Genomic DNA, 26410 nt, shown 5'->3' on the forward strand with positions numbered 1-26410 from the left:
GCTGTTTTCAGCAAAAAGATACGATTGGATGATCCGACCACAAGCTAGTACCAAAAAATCTATTTCATAATAGGTAGTAGGGACAATTCCCTACTTTTAAATTCCTTTTGCCGTTTTTCTGATTCAAACTACTTAGTTTATACATTTTAAGAGAATTCTCAGGAGATATTCAAGAGAACTAAATGCTGGACGAGCCAGCTGATGAGCTCATTCATTAGAAGAAGACCACTTGTTATTGTCGGTGACTTTTATGCCTGAGTGGTTGAGTGGGTCAATATTTTTATCAATATTTTTATACATGATCTCTGGTTCGAATGTAAATATATATTTAGACAACGAAGGTATCATCACTGTCTTATGCAGAGATGATTAAAAATTATTTCTGGATTTTATTTTACTGTCTCCCTCTTTACTATTTTTCAAATAACTGAATTGAGTTCCATTTTTCTTCCGATAACTGTGTTTCGCCTATATAAAAATATTATTTATAATTACATATTACAAATACTGTTTTACGCTTTTTTCTAGATGTAATCCCACGTACCAAATTTATATAAAAATGTTTTTTCGTTATGCAATCATAGTTATATATTTGTCTCTTTTTGTAGGTTAATCGCTAAAACGTATTCCTTAGGACTAGGAATATTCCCTAAGCGATGCCAATTTGGTAAATGATATGAATACTGTTAGCTCGGGAGATTGGCTTATTGCGCGTTGATTTGTGTTGCAACATCAGAAGCTGGTGGCAAACCGTTTTAGCAATAGACAGCTCATCGATCAATTAGCTAGCACATAAAAGCACCAGATGAAAGCCGACGGGGGTTGTGGTGGTAATCGTCTGCATCTTCAGATGCATCTCCAGCGGACGGGCAGCAGCCTGCTAATGACTGTCGTCGCTTCGGGCTTGTTGTTCTCCGCAATTCATGGTCAAGTTGTCAGCTCAGGTGAGTACGGAGCAGGTTTTTATAACATTGTTTCGTAGTTCGTAAGTCAATGTTGACAGTTAGTTTATGATGAAATCGTGGACAACCGCCAAAATAAAGACCGCCACTTAAAGATAAACCTGAGTCGCGAGATTAGATAACCAATAATAAGAGTAATTTAAATTTCTGCGCTGTGAGACCGGCAATGAATGATGTCTGGATTAGGTTGCAGAATCGGAAATGAAGGCGCAATTATTCCTCCATCTACTGTGGGATTCCCTGAAATTGAAAACTTTTAAAAGTGTCTTAAATAACGGAAAATCTAAGGCATCATGTGATGACTGTCGTCGTTTCACAAAGCGAACGAATAGTGCGTAAAAGAATAATACACCATCGACCAGTGACGTTGGCAAAAGACCCCACAAGGGACCAGGGACTTCCCATGAAAACGTGTCGGAGCATGACAAAATCCCCGTCCGCTTGCTTAGCGTCCCAAATAATGATCTGGATTAATGTGAATTACGTTCCCCGCCGGATATTCCAAAAATTTGTCACTTGATCTCGTGTGATTTATTTCATTGTTTGTAGTAAGAAAAAATTACACCGCATGACTAAACGCTAATCGGAGTAGGGGGAGTCCGGACAGGAAAATCAACTGTTGCTACCTATCCGTCAGCAACGGTTATTAATGATGCTCCAATATAACTGTGCCGGACAGCTTTGTGTCGATTGCTACCGTACATGCAATGAATAGAATGTTATGATGTATTCTAGTAACGTTTCTTCTCAAACCGATACCCTTCACCTGCGATGATCAACCAGGAAGACAGCTTAGAACTGACTCAGTGAGCTAGTGAACTCATTTAACCATTAACTAGTGTGGAACGTATCGACTTGATGCTTGCTTACATCCGGCTATCGTCGATTATCTAATAAAAAATGCACATCGATTATCATGGCGCGCATACTTGGAAGTAGTATTTCAACTAAATTAGACAACCGGTAAATTATGAGAACAGATTTGGTCTGTAGAACTTATTCAGAAACAAAACGAGTTTAAATTTTCTTCCCAAGCTGCCAGAAGTTGATGTTTTGTGGAGAAAATGACCTTATTCTAGTGCACAGATTCAAACTCCTGTTTCAGTCTTGACGGGAATGGTAGAAGAAACTAATGAAACAAAAGAGTTTCTAGTATTCATACGGCGGGACAATCCTTGAAGGGAACAGAGCGAAAAAACACAACAAAAGTGGAAGTTCGAAGGGGTTCATTTAAGAATTTTGGAATAGTAAGTTGGTAGAAAATTTCCAAAATAGGAACAAGTTTTTACTTATACTAGCTTATACATTCCAAAAGAATCACTTCTTTTTTATTTGCTAACACAATAATGAACTCACTCGTAGAAGTCACACCGTGAGGGGTAAAAAACATTTTAAAACACTACCCACGCCACAAGTGAATAACCTTTTTAGCAATAACGGTGATCCATGCGGAACACTTTTTGTGCGACAAAGTAAAAGTAACAAAAAATCCAAAGGAAATCGGAGTTCATGAATTCGCGTATCATCAAACCGACATTACCTATACAGGTCACCTTACTGCTTCGACGAACTTGGAATAAACAATTTATTTCTAATAAATCTTTCGACCGTTCACCTGGTTAGTGAGTTATCTAATCATATGCAACGATAAAATCAATGGAAATCAGCGACTCGCGGTTATACATGCGGTTTATTGGATAAGAGGCACAAAAGTTATAGAGATGCAATTGTAATCTAACAGTCTCCTGTGATGGCTAGTGCATCGTTGGCATTCAAATATTTAGAAGTAGCACCTGGCTACTCGTGTGGTTACATGTGCTATTCACTAGAAGTGATCTGTGCATACAATTTGCATTTAATTCCACACCGCAGAACTAGCGATTGACCCAGTTTCTTAGTTTGTTTTATTCAGTTCAAGATTCTTAGATAATTAATAGCGCACAATTAAAATAATTCCCAGTATCGAAAGCTGTGCTTAGTTCTATTATAGCAGATGACATTATTTTTAGATCAAGTTTTACATATCAAGTCGCGTTATATACGCTTGACAACCAGCGAGTTTGCAGTGTAATGAAGTGCCGTAAATACAAAAGATACAGCAAAGCCTTGTTCAGCAATATTGTATGTAATAACTAGCTCTACAAATGTCCTAAACGTGGCTTTTTCAAATTCTGCTTAGCTGAGGTGGTATACAGTGAAATGTGAAATGAATCAAAATCGCAGCAAAGCGATCGTGCCATGGCTGGTGGAAGGATTCTTTTCCTCAGGCACAAAATCTATGTTTTTGTTGATCAAGCACTTTAATGTCGTCTAAGCGTAACGAGAGGAGGCTTTGCACAGCCCCAAATAATATATGCAGCATATTTCATATGCAATTTTTCATGTAATTACAGGGTGTACCACATCAAATTGCACCACGGAAGAAATGTTGTTGAAAATTACCTAATTGATCGATCCTTTTCAAACATTCAGACAGTAAAATATAAATGAAATATTTATTTCATTCAACTTCAATACCATAACCGTATGTTCGCACCTTTCGCTTAACTCCACTCATAATGCTTCATAATAGCCCAGTATTTTTCGATGGGCCTTAGTGCCGATGCGTTGGGGGGTTCATGTCCTTGGGGATGAAAGTGACTTCGTTGGCTTCGTGCCACTCTAGGACATCCTTTGAATAGTGGCACGAAGCTCAATCCGACCAGAAGATCGTAGGGCCCTCGTGTTGCTTCGACAGACGAAGCAGACGCTTCTGTAGACACTCCTTGAAGTAGATCTGCCCGTTTACAGTCCCGGTAGTCACGAACGATGTACTCCGTTTGCCACATGAGCAGTTCGCTTGCCAAATCATGTATTTCTTGGCAAACTTTGAAAGTGTCTGCTCCCTTATTTCCTCCGGAATATGAAACTTGTGCTGGGCGGTGAAAAACAGTAGCTTAGGAAACTGCCGGAAGTCCGCCTTCCCTTGACGTAAGTCTCATCATCTATGATGAGCCAATGAGGCTTGGTCAGCATCTGGATGTACAGTTTCCGGGCCGTGACTTTCCCATCGTATTTTGCCGTTCGTCATGATTTGGAGCCTTCTGCGCTTTGTACGTATGCAGTTCCTCCCGGTCCTTGGCTCTCTGAACGCAAGACTTGGACAGATTCAATTTTTTGGCCACATCCCTGACCGAAGCATTGGCATTCAGCTTAAACGCTTTCACGACACGCTTGTGGTCCTGATCACTAATAGAACATCCATTCTGACCACATTTCTCCTTCCGTTCGATGCTCAGAGTTTCATTTAACATTTAACTACATGACTCACCGTTGATCGCACAATTCCGAGTTGTTTTCCGTTGTCCCGATGAGATTGTTGAGGATTTTCCAAGTGCTTGCGCAAAATCAATTCGCGACGTTGCTTTTCGGGTGACGCCATTTTTTCCAATTTTCGAAAAACTGACAGTGATAAAAATACAGGGTACACAATACACTCTATACCATTTCTAGCCAGATTTTTCAAAGAAAATACCCAATGGAAAATGTTCTACAGCGTTTTTTCCGTGATGCAGTTTGATGTGGGACACCCTTTCGAGTAGTTGAATAAGCTACTATTCAACAAAAAAATGTTGGTTGGCATTACACTCTTAGTTAGTTCAGTCAAAGTTTATTCAATTTTTACCCATAAGCTAAAAAGTTACAAACCAATCAATGTGTCTGATTATTTTCAAGCACAGTCTTTAAACGATATATAATTTTCCATTTGCTGCGAACTTTCTGAAGACTTGCCTTGGAGTTAGAAAATCGCGAGCAAAATGTAGAGACTTTACACTATCTTAATTAACAATTTTCATTCCCTTAGAAGTCAACCAGGAGATGAATTACTGAACGATTTTTGCAAAAATTTTGCTGATCGTTTACGAAATAAAAGAGTTGAAAAGTGTTCAAAACTTAATTACTTTTTCTCGTTTTAGATTTCGATTTTAGACTTTTCTTTTCCGTAAGAAGTAATGCTAAGTCAAAAAACCTGATTTAATCCACCTAGTGGTGAAAGGAACCTTTGTTATACGATCTTACTTGCTATTTGAGATAGAAATCGACACGTTTGGCTTACATGAAATTTTTGGAAATTGAATAAGTTTACAAAATTTGAACCAAATAGAAGCACTTATAAATTTTGATAGTTCCTTTTCTCATGAAATTGCTGAGTAAGTTGTTACTAATGAGGGTAAGTGCAAGTAAAAGTAAGTTGTAAGATGAAATATTATTCTTTAACATATACATTGAGTAGTAAAGGTCTAGTTTATAAGTTTTTGAATTATGCGTAATTTCTTGTATTGCCATTCTATTTGATTCACAACAATAAAGTTTTCTTGAATAAATTTCATCAATTTTTATTAACTTTCGGTTACTCACGCTGTTGTATTTTGTACAACATGTGTTTTTGAATGCCATATTGTTATAAAGTTACAAATCGTATATTACGTATATACTAACGTATATTCTTCAGTAAACTTGTTATGAGTAAAATGTCAGCATTATTTAATGCACTAATACTTTAAATTGTTAGGAAACAAGATTAGCATAAACCGACATCACAGAAACGAAGCAAGTAGCATGTGAGGTGTACCGCAATTGACCCAACTGGAATTTGTTCTCGTTTCTTCATATGGAAAAAATTGTGTCTGTATGCAGCAAAACTACCAGCAAATGTAAAATGTTTAAGATGTATCCGTTCTATATTACCTGCCAAATGAAACTAATAGCGTGTAAATCGGTTTGGCCATCTCTGAGAAACAGGCGTTCATTTGTACATAGTCAAAACAGGTTTTTCAAGGCTAACTTTTAAACTGCTTGTCCGTTTTCAATAAAACTTAGCAAAATGTTTAGTAATAGTAAGAGCTTTCGTTTGGTACTAAGATTGTTAAAATTGGTTGCGTGGTTCCGGAGAAAACCGTGTCACGTAGTTTTCACATTTTTGCTTATAACTTTCAAACGAAAAGTCAGACCACGAGACAATTTAAATGTGATATACTAGGTAATAATACCTTTCAAACAAAAGTAATAGCGGTCGAATCGGTTCAGCCATCTCCGAGTAACAGGCGATAGAAAATTCGGAGCGAACACACATACACACATACACACATACACACATACATACACACACACACACAGACATTGCTCAGTTTGCCGAACCCTATCGATTGGTATATGTGACTCGGACCTCCGGGCCTTGGATCAATTTCGTGTTTTTCGACCAATTTCTAAACCTTTGTTATATAGTATAACAAAGGTAAAAATAAAATAAACGGACCTTCTTAAAATTGTTTGAAGTGGCACAACTTGTGCATACTTTTTATCCTTTTGTCATCGGTGTAATAACGGGTGACAACTAAAATTTTGGATTTTTTTTCTCAAACTGTCAAAAAAAGACAAAGATACATAAAGAAGATCTGATTTACCAACTAATAAGAGATAAATTATTAAAGATACATTATCCATTGTTGAAAAAATTAGTGTACTTTTGAAAACGGCCGTAATCGGCTGTTCGGTGAAGCTTCCGTTTGATGTCGGAACAGGAGCGTTGTACGGCCGTCATGTCAACTTTGCGAATGTATCTCTTGATTCTACCAATCAACTGTTTGCAGTTCATGGCTCTCCAGTTATTTTTGTAAATCAAGGAACTCAAAATCCTGAAGAAATCTTCGATTGGACGCAATGAGACAGATTTTTCGGGTCGTGACCAGAGTCAAACCAGAGGGCTTATTGTAGAAGGCACGAGAAAGAGTACGCTGTCTTTCTGTGTCCATAATTTTGACTGGTCTTCCACTACCTTGCTTGCGAATTTAGTTGTTGGGCATCTTGGGATATGGTAAACAGACGAAGCCGCAACATATTCGCTTTTTAAATGTTGTACCGTATACTTTTTGCCAAGATTTCTGTGGCAGTTTGTAGAAGTGTACAACGTGCTCCTGAAATGCTTCTTGGTTCGACGCCATTTTAAGCAACACTGGGTAAGCATAAACAAAACAAATATTGACGAAAAAAGGAGAGAGAGAGAGAGAGAGAGAGAGAGAGAGAGAGAGAGAGAGAGAGAGAGAGAGAGAGAGAGAGAGAGAGAGAGAGAGAGAGAGAGAGAGAGAGAGAGAGAGAGAGAGAGAGCTAACCAATAAAAGCAAAGCAAAGCCTAGGTTCTACATTCCGTTATCGAAACTGACCTTCTGTCTGCATACGACAGACTTCGCAGCCAGCTGTTAGGTGCAGGACAATTGCAGGGCCAGTTGCTAACCCATACGTACCATGCTGCATCAATATCCGGACACTTAAGCAGGTCATATGTTTAATATGTTCCGTAAACAATAATTGTATTATAATCAAATATAAAGCCTAAATTTTCAATAATTGACGTGTTTTACAATAAAAACTCAATAAAATACATTAAAATAAGAGAAATAAACAGGCTTGTCTTGTTCATAAATCCGGACACCTCACATCTCAGTGAATCAATATTATTTATTATTTATTTAATATCCGGACACTTTTGAATCGTTTTCCGGACAGGCAAAAGTTTCCAGTATTTTGTCTAAGAAATGTATGCCTATAAGTCAACAACTTATCACTTGTAAAATGTAGTATTAAATAATCATCTCTCTATACAATTTTTTACTTTTAATGTCACTTTGGTGTCATTAACGGTACGATTTTAGTCAAGTGCTACACTGACCCACTTACCTAACCAGAAAACGAAAGTGATTTAGTACTTCTGCATTAAATGCCTTAAAGTAAGTTGGAATTTCAAATATTTTGACGGTTCCATGGATCGAATCTCCTTCTCTTACTACACCTTCTGCCTGGTTGAACGTGTCCTTTCGCATTTTCTAAGAAAAACATTAGGTAGTTACCATCAATTGTCAAACATGTCCGGATTTAAAAACATGGTTTGAAATCCGGACAGTATTATTATTTATAAAAATACACTTTATTTCACCACATTAATCAATGACACCGTCTCAATTAACTAAAACTGACCTTCTTTGTTGATACTAAGCCTAAGAAGTTGATTTCTTCGTAATAATAAGTTCCCAAAACTTTAAATCGCGAAAGCACTACTTTTTAGTAATCTGAAATAACTCGCAGAAAAAAGACAGCATTTGACACCAAAATTACGTTTGGATTTCTTAAAGTTATTTCGCGCAGCCTACTTAACCACCGATTATGTTTAAACGATCTTATATATATTTGCAAAGTAATCCACATAGCTACACCTCATAAATTGTATATATTATTGCATAATAAGGATAAATTAGTGAAGGTGTCCGGATATTGGTACCGTCCGGATTTTGATGCAGCATGGTACTCTTTTTTTCTCTGAGCTCGTTTATTGTTGAGTATAGGGGCCGGGTAAAAAATCCAGAATTTTGGTTACCACCCGTTAGCTTATTTCCATTCCAGTACCAACCTGTTAAACAGCTCAGCTAAACTAGATAAATAAGTGAAATAAATATTATGAAAGGAGCTACGTATCAAAACTAAGTTCCGGCTGACTCAGCTTGTCAGTCAGCTGAGATAAATTGACAGTTTATTATTGACGTTAATGGCCAATTCGTTGGATAACAGTAAGTTCTTCTGTTTCTATTACATAATAGAGCGGAACGGTTACTAACGAGGTAAGACGATTTCCTTGACATTTGCACATGTCACTTATCCAGACACAATTGTAATTGTTAGACGCCGTTCAAGTTCAAACTTACTTGTTTTTATATTATGAATGATCATACGAGAAATGGTGTCGTGAGATTCTCACCCGGAACAATGAGAAACTGGACCTTGCCTGCGGTTGACGCAGCGGTTTGTTTCAAAAGGTAGATCATACCGGCAGAGGTTGATAGCAGCTCACATACTTAACGATCTGATCTGGAGAGCACTCACTGTACTAGATCAAACTGCACCATTTTGACCGTTAATGTGCTCCTGTACGGTGATAGACGAGAGATGCTGGGAAACGAACGGTTTATCGATATCGCCTATGAACGGTAGCAATCGCGTGCGAAATCAGCTGTGGATAGCACGTGAATAGTTTATTAGTGAAACACATTCCTTTAAAAGATAAGTATGCTTGTCATTCACGTCGGTGTTTGTAAGTCGTCAAAGCTTAAGCCTCGACTGGCGCGTATTTTTGGTGTGATGGCGTGTGGTGTATGGCGATGAAATTTATTGCCAAACACGAATTCTTGGCTCAACAGCGGCCGTGATTACTATGCAACCTCCGTAAGCGTATTTTTATATCGCAATTACTGTTTTATTAGTAATTAGATGGATAGGGCTATCCTATCTAATATATCAGGAGTGTTAAAATTTACATAAATACTCGCGCTTACCTAAAGTGCATTAAGGAGAATATCAGCAAAAAGCAATTTTGCAGTTGGATGTGCTGAGATCATTCTATAATTTAATTTGACTTTATCATTGAAGCATTAACCATCCGCTAGACATACCTAAACTATAATTGGAATTTTACGAAGAAGAAAAATATAACACGCTGAGTTGGGAATTGCTACATATTTTATCAAATATGAGAGTAAGTCTTGCTAGAGCGACTTTGTAGGTAACATTTTTTTGACCTAAATTAACCAGTAAAATGAAAGGAATATAATGGTCTAAATTTTTTTCGCAACTCCTGAAAAAAAGACTGGAGGGTCGGGCTCGACATACGTTCTCTTAAGAATCGGGTTGTTACAGTGGATCATTTTTTGTTGCCAGTTACAAATCGACGTAATAATTTTTGGCATCAATTTGGAAATGGTGGTTTTTGGAAATGTTGGTTTGTGTCACCTCTAGTGCTTACGTGCGTTTGGCACATTTTTTTCTGAGGAGGGTCTCCAATTCTTTGTCTGCAATTTTTTCTTTTGACTTTTGTTTTTGATATTGATTTGATTTTGTCACTTTTAAAGTTGTTTGCAGTTTCATTTCAGTTGCAAAAAATCAAATAATCCTGACTAATTTCTCCCAAGTGCTATTCTTTTTACAAATTTTCCATAATGGTAGAAACTTACTGCCACATGATGTTAATGACACAATGTCTTTGTAGTCTCTGCCAACAAAGAGTACTTCAAAATGATATATAAGACATTGAAATGGTACACTGTGTACAGTTAATGATGTGCTTAGAAACATATCTATACTAATTACAAGAAACCGGCATTGATCCATTGCATTGTTGGACCGGTAGCGGAATTCTGTTCCGGCTTATCCTTTCTGGCACCACAAGCATTACCTGCTTACCAGTTCACTTAAGCACGTGCTCAATACCCGTAGTACTAAGAGTGTCACTGTTAAGGTTGCACAAATGGCAATGTAGCTTGAATATGTACGAAATTCCATCTTACCCGTACGTAACTGGTAGGTATGCTCGCTTATCGAACCGGTGGAATCGGCTCATCATATGACTACATAGAAAGACGTGTTAAACGGCTGATCGATTCCATTGATGCGGTCGAAGTACGCAAGTTGAGGTAGTCGCTGCACTAAGACAGAGCAAACATATTGAAAAATGCAAATTCAATGTTCCTAGCTATACCGGCTAGTTTGCTAAATTGCTACGCGTTAACCGCGTTCCGCTAGCACGTTTCTCAGGCATATGTTAACTCGCATGACTCAAGGTTAGGTGTACCGCTTGCTTGAACTTGAACTACCTGATGTTTCAGGTGCTGGCTAGTTATGAATTAAAAATAGGTCACCGATTTAATATTTGGTTTGTTTTTCTGCTCCTCAACAGATTGTGATCCGGAAAAGTGTCCACCGGCAGTCGAAATACCGGCAAGCTTACTGCAACCAGGTGAACGAACCAGGAAAGAGCTGGTCAATTGTTGTGAAGTAACTCGTATGTACTGTGACTACACTGCGTGTCCGGCCGTTGTTCAGTACTGTGACGCGAACCGGACCGTTCCGGCGAGGGCTGTTAAGGGAAGATGCTGCACACTGTACGAATGTGGTTAGTATTGGCTGTACCTTGGAATTATGCTGTGCTGAGTACTCATTTATATATGTGTTTGTAGAAAATTCTCCACTAGATGAATTTTGCGAAGTAGTTATCAATGGTACCGTCACCAGGAAGCATGTTGGCGAAAGATGGTTTAGTATGATCAACAGCACCACGTGTATGAATTTTGAATGCTTGCACAGTGGGACATCGGAACCGTTTGTGAACTCAATCGGTCTTACATGTAGCACCAGTTGTCCTATGGTAAGCCATTAGATAATATAATAGTTTACTTTATGTGTTCATGATCCTTCTTCGTGTGTTGCGACCAAAGAGAGGATCCAGCTGGGATTGTTTTTGTGCACCGAACTGTCAGCGTAGCGTGAACCGGGTAAGAATTGTCACTGTAAACCTAGCTAGCTGGTTTGAAGAAAACGATGTGATCCAGGAGCTCGGAACATTCAACGTTTCCTGTTATGAGATCAAAGATAAATACCTACTGCTGTTTGACTCGCCTGGCTGAGAGTATCTCCAGGTTAATCAACAGACAACGGTCTGAATAACTTGGAAGATTAACAGAAGGTAGCTGACGCAAGACGAATCGCAAAAATTTCTTTCCCAAACGCTCAATCGCAAGTGATTGCGTTAGGTGAGAAGGCGCCGAAACAGGGGATGCATACTCCAAAATGCTTCGGATAAGCGAGCAAAACAGCGTCCTGAGACAATAAACGCCGGTGAATCCGGAATCATGACGCCACATAAAACCAAGCACTGTGTTAGCTTTGGCAGTAATTAGGCTCATGTGCTCGTTAAGCCTCGGCTTCGAATCGATTGTAACACCAAAATCGGGGATAGGGTTGATACGTTCCAGACAATCGTTGGTTGATATTTGCTCGTAATGCGACGTAGTCGACAGGAATGGTGATCACACGATTTTTTTTAGATCGTCGACAAAGGAAGTTTCGACGATGAATGCAGCTCCAATAAGACAATTCACAGCAACATGCCTACAAAACATGAGCGTAGGTGCCATTGATGCGATTGATGCGTTTTATACCGATTTAAAAGCTGCTTTCGATCGAGTTGACTACAGCATACTATTGGAGAAATTTGGAATTAATTTTGCGCTTGTACGATAGTTTCGATCCAACGTGTTGTATCGTATGCTCTATGTATGTATGAAGATAGGTAATCTGCAATCTGAAGACGACGACCTTATGCTCTTGCTTCCGGATGATTGTCACATGCTGATTGAGGACGATATCAAGCTGTTTATTATTGTCAGGAGTACAGCAGACTCCTTAGAACTCCAGAGCTTAGTAGACATTTTCATGCAGTGGTGTTTAAGAATTCTTCTAAGGCTTGTTCGCGACAAAATTTGGACACCCCTAAACATACACAGCTTCGGAAATACGTTAACAATGAGTGAAATATTTTGCAGAGTGGCAGACGTATGTCTGTTCTTTCTGAAAATATAACACTTGTTTATATTACAAGCGCTCAACGTAAAATGGCGTCGAAAGAAGAGCAGGTGCGAAAAGCAATTGTGTGCGGTCGCAATGAAAATCCGGATCTCTCGTTAAGAAAACTTGCCAAAAAGCTTGGATTTCCTCCAAGCACAGTGTTTTAAAATCGTTCGATACTCGCTTGACAACAGCTAGGAAGAAGGGAAGTGGAACAAAAACGGATCTGAGGAACACCCACAAGGATGCGAAGGTAAAACAAATATTACGGAGGAGACCAGATCTTTCTGTACGTACCATTAAAAATGTCGCCAACATTCGTGCACACTTCTAAGCAACGACAAGGCATGAAGTCTTTCAAGGTGAGGACTGTGCCAAACCGTAATGATAATCAAAATACGACGGCCAAAACACGCGCTCGTAACACGCTTTATCTCGAATATTTAACGAAGTTTCCATGCGTTATAATGGACGATGAAACGTATGTCCTAGAAACTTTAAACAGCTTGCTGGTATGTCTTTTTACACTGCCATGAAACGGAATGGCGTTGCAGAGCATTTTAGGACAAAGAAGAAAGCCAAGTTCTCCCAAAAATATTTAGTATGGCAGGCCATATGCAGCTGTGGTCGAGCAAGCAAAACTTACATCACTACGAGAACGGTTAACAAGGAAATATACCGTGAAGAATGCCTGCAGAAACGATTGTTACCATTCTTACACAGCCATGATGTACCCTCGCTGTTTTGGCCTGATTTGGCATCCTGTCACTACGCCAAAGATGTTTTGGAATGGTATGATGCGTCCAGAGTTACGCCCCATCGAGCGGTATTGGGCTTTGGTGAAGAGAGAGGTGTCCCAGCACAAGCAACAAGCAACAACTATAGATAAATTTCGAAAATCTTGAACAAACGCAGCTAAATTGGTTGCCAACAAGTCTGCACTAACCCTCATGGCAAGGTTAAACTCCAAAGTTCGCCAATTTTTCATGCAAATCAAATAAGTAATGTTAATTTGTTTGATAATTATTAACGATACACACATAAATGATATAAAATTGTATCATGGATTAAACTTCTAGCAAATTTGTTTTATTGCAAAATTAAGGTGTCCAGATTTTGTCGCGAACAAGCCTTTACCGTTAGAGTATCGAGAAGTGTTGTGCAATTTCATTTCATAGAAAGTCCATACCAGATATATTCACCTATACCATGTGTGATCGGACAGTAACTAGAGTAAACCAAGTTTGTGATATGGGTGTAACGTCGGATACTTCGCTTTCACTTAGGACCCACTATAGTTAAGAAAGTGTCAAAGTCATCCGACAGTTTGGGTTTATGTTCAAGATAGCTGAAGAATTTCGTGATCTCATGTGCCCCAGACGACTTGCAGAATATTGTGGAGTGCACGTAATGCACTTTAACGAAGGCTCTACGGTCAGACAAGTATGGGCCTAGTCATTCAGTGAACCATGATGTCCAATTTGTCGATGACGAGATTATGTGGAACAGTATCAAGGGCTTTGACAAAATCAAAATAAATCGAGTCAATCTTACGCCATAGAGCGATGCTTCAGGACGCTGCACTATGGTCCAGAAAGCGATTTTAGACGGACAAAAATGATTGCGCCTTAACGGGATATTCTAGCTCAATGAAGTCTTTGGCAACTTTTTGAATGAAAACATGACGCATCTTTTGAAAGGGTCGTCCAATGTTCAGATGATACCGTAACAACAAGTCAAGTAATAATTTTTTAAAGTAGTTTGTTTTATATTTTTTAGTTTCAAAACATCAAAGATAGATTAATTTCACGTAACTTTTCTAAACATTCCAAATTTCTAACTCTTACGTATTGTCTGCAGTGGACCTTTGTTTGTGGACGACCAGTAAAATCATATTTCCTCTTATAACTCATTCATCTCAACAGATAGCTCAATATGATGTTCTACAAAAATTTGTATACGTAAGAGAAGAATATTTTTGCAGAAGACTATTTTGCTTTATCTTTATGAGTTAATAAGTTATAGCCTAATTCAGGTTAAAAACAGACCAATTTTACTAAAGCATAACTCAAAAAGCGGCAAACGGATCTTGATGAAACTTTGGCGATTTAATATACACATATGCATAAAGTTTTTAGCAAAAAATGGTGAAGGTGTTATTTTTTTAAAAAATTATAAAATTCTTTGAATTTTATGATTTACTATAGCTAAAATTGTCGTTTTCTTCATAGATTCACATTCAAGTAATCATGTATGCGACCATGGAATACTATACGCAACAAATATACTGGCAATGACCATGGTTGATACTAAAATAGTGAATGCATTCAAAGAGTTACATTCGCAATCTTGTTTTTTAAGCGAAAAAGCTAAAAGAATGTTTAATAATAACCTTGAATTAAACGATTTTTACGATCCCTTTAGATACTAACACGGACTTTTACTATTATACGCGTATATTCGCAATATGAAGATGTTTTTGAAAATATTTTATAGACTAAAAATAACTGCGATATGAAAAACGACGAAGATGAAGCAGGGCTGCGGAAAACTTATGATTTGCGCGTAATCGAACTACTTACGAAGGAAATTCCACTAATATAACAAATATTTACCATTGACATTCAAGAAGAATTCTATTATGATTTTTAAATCCATTTAAAACTATAAAATTAACAATGGAAATAAATCGGGATTTTTTTTTTATTTTCAATCTTCGTATTCCACTGAAACGTTCAAAAAACTTCAGTCAATTTCAACATTTATCAAATATTACTAGACACCACGTTGATTTATTTCAGCGAATGCACGTGATGCTAATAATTATTAGCAAACATATAACCAACCCTTCAACGGGTAGACTTATGTAGATAGTTTTTGCTTTGAGAGTCTCAGAGCCATATATGAAATTTATTCTAATTGGATAACATAATATCTGTACTGAGAATAGATTGACATTTTGGCATCAGCATTACAACATTCTGACTATGCGCTTAAGAGTTCTTATGTTTAAAATCAAAAATTCAGGAAAATTGTGACGAAAATAATTGCACGAATTTTGTCAATTTTTACTTTTGAAAGCATAGGACATCTAGAACAAAATGTTCGACCTCAAAAATATTCAGTGATGAACTACGCACTGAGTTTTGTAATATTTGGAAAAAACAAGGATTGGATATGAAACCCAAAATAAAGATTTTATAATATGCCTTAACTGTTGCTAGTCCAGATTATTACTTTTGCATGAATATCAAATCTTGACTTTCTTTTGAGTGTAGGGTAAGAACCCCACAATTCGCCCCCTCCCCAGAATTCGCTCTCCCATTGGTATTCCCGTGATTTAACTCAATATATAGTTGAAATATAAGTTGTTAGTTTAATTTATATTCATTTTAACTCAGTTTTCAGTTATTTGAATAGAATTCGTTGTGTTGTTTTATGTATTTTAATGATTTAATGTGGTTTGAAAAATAGGTAATGTATTTAAGACGCGATTTTTCCATTTTCAAGAACGAGCACGAAAAATAAAATTGAGGAAAAGTAATGGAAAATCGTATCTCTTTGCACTTTTTTCGCATCATTTTGGTTATATCTGTTTCAAATTTCATAATTGTGCTTTTATTTTGATATTTTATCGCAATTCTGCTGAAAATAGAACATAAATGCACTGGGCGAAAACTGGGTATTGTAAATCATATGAGTTCCAAAATTCGCCCGGGTCGAATCTGTATATACTTAGCCGAACTTACTGCGTGAACCAGTTTTCGCCCTCATCTATCAAATATATGCAAATATGCCACACATAAGCAAATGCAAGTCACAATCGATTAGTTTGTTCGCTGATTTATGTTTATCAAAATGGTGAGTAAAAAGTAAAGAATAAATAATATTTTGATGCAGAAAGCACATCATATCTTCATTTGAATTCGTCTAACAAAAGAATTACCTGCTAAACATGGGCTAATGGGGTTTCTACCAAACGAACTGTTGAATTAGCAATAATCGACATCGAAATTGATAATAAGATTAAAACCGCACGAATTAATAAGACGCGCATAATATTCTCAAAAATCACAATTTTTCTTGTCATGAGATTAAATCTGTCATGAATAAAACTTTGAAAAGTATTTAATGTGCAATGCAGACAACAAAGAAATAATCGTGTTGATAAAATAGAATATTTCGATAATATCATGAAAATTCTAATAGCTTAGCATTACAAACCCGGTCTAACCAAAAATGCTAGTTAAGAATTCCAAGTTATGTCAAAAAATATCCTAGTTGAGTAGGTAAGATGGGTATGCTTACCAGTTACCAGGAATATTTAATACTGTAAACCGACATACCCATTTACAGACAGTGATTTACTAAACAATTTTTTTTCTTCATCTTTTTATTGACTATATTAAGCAGTTAAGCTTAGTTATTTCTTGGGGAAGAGGTTAGGTTGTGGACTCGAGTCTCACCTTCGATTAGTCAATATATATAGCCGAATATCAAGATTTTCCAGTTCAACTAATTTTTTATTGTTCACTGTAAACATTTACTCTTTCCCAAAAAATTACTAAACAATGATATAAGTAATCAACAAAGGACCAGAAAAAGCACTATTCATTTTAAATATCTTTGACGAGTGTCAAAAGCCTTATTTTACTGCAATGAAAATAAACATTTAGTAAAAACCCACCTTCTCTGTGTTTTTTAGTTTTACTGAATCAGGTATCAGGAGGTGATGATGATCAGTTTATTTCAATTTAGATTAACATTTAACGAATTCCTGATACAAATTGATTGCCATATTAAGCACTGGATAGACATAATCTTAAAGTTAAATAATAGTAACAACAATTCTAACAAAATAATTGAGGTTATTTGGGAAATTTGCAACAAATAACAAGTGGGCGAAATCTGGGTCACATGGGGGACGAATTTTGGATCGCTATGGGCGAAATGTGGTACTAGAGGTTCCTGCACAAAATTGGCTTTTTTGCTATCAAATTTCAATTTTCGCGATTCCTAATAGCCAAAATAGATAGAATATTAATATATAGTCCTACTTGTCTGAGTTCAGGGCTGATTTTATAATAATATGGCGATTTATTCATTTTACAGCATAAAAACCTGATAAAAGGGGCGAATTCTGGGGTCGTTACCCTACTTTCTTGAAAAATAGTCATTATCTATCGTTCTAAAGAGGAGGTTAAATATGTACAGTTTCGGGAATACACAGAACAATCTATATGTATAGCTCTATGGCTGGTATCCTTTGCCTCCGACAGTGCAAATAGTATTTAGATTTCTTAATTATGTAATTGATCAGCGTATATATCATAGTTTTTCTCTCAATGTAGGCATTGATACTAAACGTATCAAATAAACTTCATGAATATTTTTCACTAACAGATTGAAAAGACCGCGATTGTCGTAAGATAAGCGTTTGTATTTGTCTCGATAAAAAATAAATAGTAAAGCAACAAGCTTTGTATTATGTTTTAAAGACATTTTCTAAAAAATAGTTACACAAAATTGTGTTTTAACGCTTTGAAACTGAGCAAGAAACTGTGCCTGGGCAGTTAGGGATGGATAAAACGAGAACTTTAGCAACAGTAAATCATAAAGTTCAAAGAATTTTATCTTTTTTTTTTTAAAAATAACACCTTCACCATTTTTTGCTAAAAACTTTATACATATGTGTATATTAAATCGCCAAATTTTCATCAAGATCCGTTTGCCGCTTTTTGAGTTATGCTTTAGTAAAATTGGTCTGTTTTTGACCTGAATTCGGCTATAACTTATTAACTCATAAAGATAAAGCAAAATAGTCTTCTGCAAAAATATTCTTCTCTTACGTATACAAATTTTTGTAGAACATCATATTGAGCTATCTGTTGAGATGAATGAGTTATAAGAGGAAATATGATTTTACTGGTCGTCCATAAACAAAGGTCCACTGCTGACAATACGTAACAGTTAGAAATTTGGAATGTTTAGAAAAGTTACGTGAAATTAATCTATCTTTGATGTTTTGAAACTAAAAAATAGAAAACAAACTACTTTAAAAAATTATTACTTGACTTGTTGTTACGGTATCATCTGAACATTGGACGACCTTTTCAAAAGATGCGTCATGTTTTCATTCAAAAAGTTGCCGAAGACTTCATTGAGCTAGAATATCCCGTTAAGGCGCAATCATTTTTGTCCGTTGAAAATCGCTTTCTGGACCATAGTGCGCTGTATTAACTGTTCTTAATGATCGGTACCACTGCTCTGTACAAAGTTCTGTGGATCAGTTTTTCAAATACTTTACTTAGACAGTAAAGGATGAATAAACCTCGATAGTTGGCAACCGAATTATAACAGCCTGACTCGTGAATTGGAACTATGGATGCCATTTTACATATAACTAGAAATATCCTTTTTTGGAGCGAGCAGTTGAAAACGGTGGCACTCGGTGAAGCAAGCGAAACGGCTATGGAAATATTTTTTCAACCTTACTATATTTATACCGTTCATTAGGGTGGTACCTAAAACCCTATAAAGATATACATTTATAGGGCTTTAAAATAATGGAAAGATAAAATAATACCAATACATTTGCCTAATATATTACTATGTGATAATATTATGAAGTGTCTTACCCCTCGGCTGCTTCCGAGTTGGAGTGAGTTGTTTTCTCGCAATTGACAGACGAAGGAACATTCACGGAGTTCAAAATACCGTTATTAAAAAATAAAATAGGCCATTTAAATGGAAAATGCCAGTTGGTTTGCATTGCCATCCTACACCTCTGAGTCAATTTTTAAAAAAATCGATCGACGAATTTTTGAGTTACGCCCTTTTGAAGTTTTAAAGGGCAGATTGCTCATATAAAGTAAATAAAAATCTTCAATAACACTTTCAAAATGAACGTAAATCACGGCCGGTATTGATTTTTTAAGCAACATATGCCCATTGCTGACCATTTTAGGAGTTTTACGCTGTATTGGGACTAACCGGAAATGTTCCGGATTAAGTTACCGCTGTGGAAAATAGCCAGTATCGAACATGAATAAATACTTATCATGCGACACCTCAAATTACGCCAGAATTTAAAAACAAGATCACTGACAATTAGATCAACTACCTAGCACCTCATTGGTTATATCTGGACAAGTTCCGGGGACTTCCGGGAACACCCAGAAGAGTGGCCAATTTCGTCCATGAAAAAAGCTTATCGTGCGGCACCTTAAATCACATTAGAATTCAATAACTAGATCAATTGAAGCCACATCTGCTATCCAGGATCAGATTTGGTCATGTCTGGACATATTTGGGGGGCTCCAGAAACCCCTAGGAAATAACCAATTTCGAACATGAACAAAAACTCATCATACGACACCTTAAATCACACTAAAACTTTTAAAATAGATTCAAGTAAGCCAAATGGAGTACCAAGAACTACAATGGTCAAATCCGAACATGTCTTTATTATCAAAAATGTGCCACATTGTGTTATTGACAATGGGAATTGCCCCCGGAGTCCCCCAAATATGTCCAGATATGACCAAATCTGATCCTGGATAGCAGATTTGGCTTCCATTGATCTAGTTATTGAATTCTAGTGTGATTTAAGGTATCGCACGGTAGGTTTTTGTTCGTTGACGAAATTGGCCACTCTTCTGGGTGTTCCCGGAAGCCCCCGGATCTTCTCCAGATATAAACAACGTGGCGCTAGGCAGTTGATCTGATTGTCAGTGATCTAGTTTTTAAATGCTGGCGTAATTTGAGCTGTCGCGTGATAAGTATTTGTTCATGTTCGCTACTGGCTATTTTCCACAGCGATAACTTAATCCGGAACATTTCCGGTTAGTCCCAATACAGCGTAAAATTCCTAAAAATGGTCGGCAATGGCCTTTGTTGCATAAAAATTCATTGCCGGCTGTGATTTACGTTCATTTTGGAAGCTTCATTGAAGATTTTTATTTATTTATATGAGCAATCTGCCCTTTAAAACTTCAAAAGGGCGTAACTCAAAAATTCGTCGATCGATTTTTTTAAAAATTGGCTCAAAGATGTAGGATGGCAATACAAACCAACTGGCATTTTCCGTTTAAATGGCCTATTTTATTTTTTAATAACGGTATTTTGAACACCGTGACATTGTGACCGACATTCTGTTTCTTATTCCGTTTTCGAGATTATTACTAGTATGTGCAGGGTCTGGCATCTTAAGTATAGCTCGCGAATGCAGCATATTTAGCCGCCCCTAACCTCGGGAACAGTTCACACCCCTAGCCTGGTTGGTCCAGTTTGTATATAAATTATTTCCGATTATTCAATATTGCTTTGGAGGGTGGAATACGAAGAGCAACCGGGAAAAGAAGCGGGACTGTCATCAAAGGCTGTGTGAGATATCGCGAAATTTTGTTTTACTGAAATTTAACGAAATCGTGGGAAATTTACCCTAGATGTTATGATAGATCACCAGTTACCAATTTATGGTGAATTTCGTGTGGTTTCATTCGATTTCGGTAGAGACGAAATTTTGCGAGATCGTCTTACTGTCATTAGGTGGTTTTGATTGCCGTTAGGAAACGCGGGAGTCTGAATGGTGTGCGGGTTGAAGTGAAGCAGGATGGTGAACAATGATATAAAATACTGAAAGAATTCATATACCTTAGGGGCCGTGCACTAATTACGTAAGGCATAATGGGGGGAGGGGGGGTTCCGCGAAATCTTACAAAATCTTATTTAGGGGGGAGGGGGGTTTAATCATTTCTTACGTAAGATTTTTACACACGAAAAAATTTATGTTTTTAATAGCAACTCATGTTACTTGTTACAAAAAATTTTAAATTGATGAGTCAAGTTGTGAAGTTTCGAAATCCTTCATGCTGCAAGGAAATGCGTAGCAACCTGCTGAGTATTTTAGCTTTGCCCCCCTGAGTGGGCAGCACTTGGCCTACTTGTTCCAGAGCCATCTGATGTCATCGGTTTATGCTATTAAGTATTCCTACATATTTTGTTGCAATTGCCTATCCAAATCCCGCAAGGCAGCCACTAAATCCCTTATGATATCATGGGAAACATTTATGTTTAAAAGCAGCTTATTCAACTAATGTATAGCTACGCCAATGGAACAAGTGCTTGATAAGCTTCTATACAACAAAAATGTTTCTGGGGATGTATTGTTCTTCCGTTTCCAAAGATCATGCCTGGCATGTGACCAGAGTGGGGTCAATATTTTGCGTCAAAGGACACCGCGGATGGGCATTATAGATCTGTACATTAAACGCAACGCTGTGCCAATTCCAACTTAAGACCATGTCGCGTGTTATCTAGAACAGGCAAAGAAGTTCTTTGTACGCTACTTGACAAGGACACGTGTTCAGACGATTTAGAGTGCATCAATGTGAATTAAGTGAACGCTAGTGAGTTTCTGAGCATACACCAACATTTATTGACAACCTCAATGCTGAAATACGTTCTGTTAGTGAGTGGGCCATAAAGGGATTTACAACAGATAATTGATATTGTTTGTTTTTTTTTATGAATTTGTTTGAATTTTGGTTTTTATGAACTTGTTTGAACTTTATTGACTGTTTCAATATTTTTTCAATGTTTAACTTTTTAAATAAAACTTGAATTTTGATGTTTCAAAAATCTTACTAAGATTTTTTACGGGGGGGAGGGGGAATCGGCCAAAATCTTACAAAATCTTATATAGGGGGGAGGGGGGGTTCAAAAATGAGGAAAAAGCCCTTACGTAATTATTGCACGACCCCTTAGTACGCTTGTGGCAAATGAAAATGCTGTAAGTCTCGAAGTAAAATGACGAATTGCAGCCGCGAATCGGGCTTTCTACGGATTACGTAGCCAACCGAAGTCCGGTAGTTTGCGAATTCGCACAAATTTGGCACTCTACAGAGTATTAATTCTCCCGGTCACCCAATATGGGCATGAATCATGGACGATGAAGGAAGCTGATCGACGAGTGCTTTGGGCTTTGAGCGTAAAGTTCACACTGCGATGGCACGTAGCCAGGATGCCCGACAAAAGAGTAGCCTAAATTATTGTCAGCAGAGCACCAGGAAGAGGCCGTAGACTCCAGGGTAGACCCGTTTCTGGTGGATGTGAGCTATCGAGGATGATGTACATTCACCTGGTGTTCAAGGTGATTAGGGACCGGCAACCCAAGGCCTACAGAACTGGTGGGCCATAATTTGATCGGCACAGGTCCGTCACTATGAAGGGTACCCACGTTAAAATTGCAACACACTCAAATTGCTCTAACTTTTGAACCTTAGGGTAAAATTAATTGAAACTTTGCATGGAGATAGCTCAAAGTGCATTGTTTATACTGTGTGAGTCTTTTTATCAATTGCACATAGATATGAAAAATGAAGTCGAAAGAATAGCTCGTTTGCGAGAAAAAACTGGCTATTGCACACTTTAACGCAGGCCCATTGTTGCTGTTGAGTTCTGCCAATTGATTGTTTTGAGGGTCGGAATGCTCATTTCTCAATGGAGTCTTCTCTCTCTCTCTCTCTCTCTCTCTCTCTCTCTCTCTCTCTCTCTCTCTCTCTCTCTCTCTCTCTCTCTCTCTCTGCTCGCTTCCCATCGTTGAACGCAAGCGACGCGCAGGCAGGCAACTTCTCTAACTATAATTGAGTCAGATTACATTTTTCTTGACATAAACTCCTTATCCCAGAGGTGGGGCTACAACCTTAGGGAATCACATTTCGAATTTAGCCGCTCGCTCTGAGACTAAAGCCTCAGACACAGTGCATACAGATTTTACTGCGTTGCGGAAATTTGACAGAACACTCATGGAAAAACTGTCAAATTGCCGCAACGTAGCAAAATTCGTATGCATTGTGTCTGGGCCTTAACACTTTGTGACCGGTTCCTAATCTAGGAAACAGACGCTTGAAGTAAATTGTATCATCCAAGATGGACAGCTCTCCTTCCCTGCTTGTTCGCGACCCGGGGTAGAGATATCAATTTAAAGGTTTCATTTTTTTAATTATTTTCGAACAAAATCGAACCTATTGTTCTAGATTTTGAATACTTTGTATAGAGTAAATTGTCTAAAATTCAAAAATATATTTACATTTCGATTTTACTTCTTTAAATTTACAGGGCTTCATACCACAGTACTCCGAGAAGCATTGCTGTCCGCAATGTGTTCAAGCGATGTGCCATTTTAACGATCAGTTTCACCGGGAAGGCGAAGCATGGAATAGCCCTGACGGATGCTTACGATACCGCTGCACGAGAGAAGCAGGACTTCTGTCGATAACCTCTGAACGCAGCCAATGTCCTCCATTAATAGATTGTCCAGTGGAACATATCGTGCAACAAAATTGCTGCAGTATTTGTAACATCACTAAACCGGAACCGGTAGAGCCGGTAGAACCGGTTTCCCAGGACAAAGCAGAGTTTTATACCGAACTTGACTACAGGAATCACATGTGTAAAAGAGAGTGCGTGAGAGGTAGAAAACCATTAACATGTTATTACAAGTTTAGTATTGAATGGTATCAAACTATGAGTAAGGCTTGTTACGATTGTCCTTACAATACAACGGATTGCCTGAGACCGCATTGTATTCCGGGAGACGGTGTCAAAAGAAACGTGCTGGTTATCAATCGAATGATGCCCGGCCCTTCAATTGAGGTATGTGAAAATGACATTATCGTTGTTGATGTAGAAAACCACCTCATGGGAGAAAGTACAACCATTCACTGGCATGGTTTACATCAAAAGCGAACGCCTTATATGGATGGTGTGCCGCATGTTTCTCAATGCCCAATTAGCCCAGAGACAACGTTCCGATATACGTTCAAGGCAGACAATCCCGGGACTCACTTCTGGCATTCGCACACTGGAATGCAAAGAGGTGATGGAGCTTTCGGGGCACTTATCATAAGAAGAGATAATGATCCGCAACAGATACTGTACGACCATGATCTATCCGAGCATGTAATAACTGTTCAAGACTGGGGTCACGTAGGAGGAGTCCAATTGTTCACTGCCCATCACCACTCAACGGGAGATAATAAACCTCCGAATATTTTGATCAATGGTCGAGGGAAATACTTCAAACGATACCCGAAAACTGCCAGCATCGCTACCACAACTAAAACCACTCCATTGAATATTTTAGAAAAGCAAACAACTACATCTCCTGCCATCACAAATAACCTTGATGATACTGAACTGATCCAAAGCTCACGAGATAGTAGCCTGAAACTGGAACTCAACACCGCTGAGCTGAACAATGCTAGGATCTTTAACGTGAGCACATCACGAATTATAGTTCGAAAGAAGCGGCAGTCGCGGACAATTGACTTCAACGCTGTAGTCGTTCCTGAGTCGGAGCACATACCATTGAAGGTATTTCATGTAGAGCAGAAAAAACGCTATCGTTTTAGACTCATCAACGCCGAGTTTTTAAACTGTCCGGTTGAATTATCAGTTGAAGGCCACAACATGACGGTCATTGCCTCAGACAGCTTCGATATCAACCCAATCGAAGATGTAGCTTCATTCGTTAGCTACGCTGGCGAACGTTTCGACTTCATCATTCGGGCTAATCAGCCGATTGGAAATTATCTGTTTAGATTCCGAGGTGTGATGGATTGTGACGAGCGGTTCACTTCAGCCTATCAAGTAGCCGTGCTTCGGTATAAGGGCGCCCCTGAGGTGGAGTATGAGGAATGGCCAAATTACGATTTTCCTCTAGAAGGATTGCAGCTTAACGCTTTGAACAAGGGTACTGGCCACGCAGATACATTATCGATTGCCGAGGCTTCGTCCAGGGAACAGGAAGATCTGCTACTGCTCAAGGAAAAGACTGACTACAAATTTTACGTTTACTACGATTTTTATGCCAAGGACAATCCGCATTTTCACGTTCCCAATCTGTATGGATTTAAAGATGGTAAAATCAATTTGATTCAGTCAATGATAGGTATGATGTCTAAGTATTCTTTTTTTTCATACAGTGATCAATAATACGAATCGGTTATTTACGCCTCAACTGAATCATATTTCTATGCGGATGACACCAATGCCGATGATGCCTGCCAAAGACCAATTGGATGAGAGCCTTTTTTGCAACGCTACCTCGTTGATGGAGCAAGGCATCAACTGCAGGGAAGAGTTTTGCCAATGTAGTCACGTTCTGCAAGTGCCTTTGAATGCAACCGTTGAAATGCTGTTGATCGACGAAGGTTTCACTTTCGATGCCAATCATCCATTTCACCTGCACGGTCACGCATTCCGAGTAGTTGGAATGGAACGACTGGGAGCGAATATAACTGCCGAAGAAGTAAAACGCCTAGATGAAGAGGGAAAAATCAAAAGGCGTCTGCAAAATGCCCCAATCAAGGATACAGTAACCGTCCCTGATGGGGGCTACACCATAATTCGCTTCATTGCCAATAATCCTGGTAGGATCATAAACGAAATGATGGTCAAAAACAGTCAGTTGTAAAAAGTTTGTTTTATTTTGTAATTTCAGGTTATTGGTTATTCCATTGCCACATTGAATTCCACGTGGAAATCGGTATGGCGCTGGTACTGAAAGTGGGTGACAAATCAGAAATGGCTTCCGCTCCGGTGGATTTCCCCACTTGCAACGATTTCAAACCCGATTACAGCAAACAGCAGTATTCGAGTGGATGGCGATTATCTGCTCAACAGTATCCCTTCCAGCAGCTCATTTCAGTGATAGTTTTAGTGATGGTGATAAGGATAGGTGCATGATTGTGATATTTATTTGTAAGGTTGCATGTTGTTTTATGTTTAAGTAATTTTTTAAATATACAAAACAGTACAAATTCCAAAACGGTATGATTAAAGGGGAAATGGTTTCAAATTGAAAGAAAGGATCTGAAAAACTCCACCCACCTTGAATGGCTTCTGTTGGTGACGGAAAATCAATCGACTGCAGAAGGTATGTGTACGCATGCGCCCGAATTACTTGTCTCGGCGGTGATTCCATTCTGTTATACATACTGTTATCGTCGTTCAAAACC

At 38.0% G+C, this 26410-nt stretch overlaps 1 protein-coding gene across 1 annotated transcript in view; it reads left to right on the forward strand.

Moving 5' to 3' along the window:
- The first annotated feature begins 805 nt into the window (after positions 1 to 805).
- The window catches only part of LOC128739757 (uncharacterized), a 34259-nt gene continuing 8654 nt past the window's right edge, over positions 806 to 26410 (forward strand). The window contains 6 exon segments of the mRNA XM_053835257.1: positions 806 to 944; positions 10720 to 10935; positions 11000 to 11187; positions 23508 to 25311; positions 25376 to 25822; positions 25894 to 26130. Of these exon segments, the coding sequence (XP_053691232.1) occupies positions 806 to 944; positions 10720 to 10935; positions 11000 to 11187; positions 23508 to 25311; positions 25376 to 25822; positions 25894 to 26130 (3031 nt within the window).

This window comes from Sabethes cyaneus, chromosome 3 (genome assembly GCF_943734655.1).
Source record: "Sabethes cyaneus chromosome 3, idSabCyanKW18_F2, whole genome shotgun sequence".
In the NCBI taxonomy this organism is placed as follows: Eukaryota; Metazoa; Arthropoda; class Insecta; order Diptera; family Culicidae; genus Sabethes; species Sabethes cyaneus.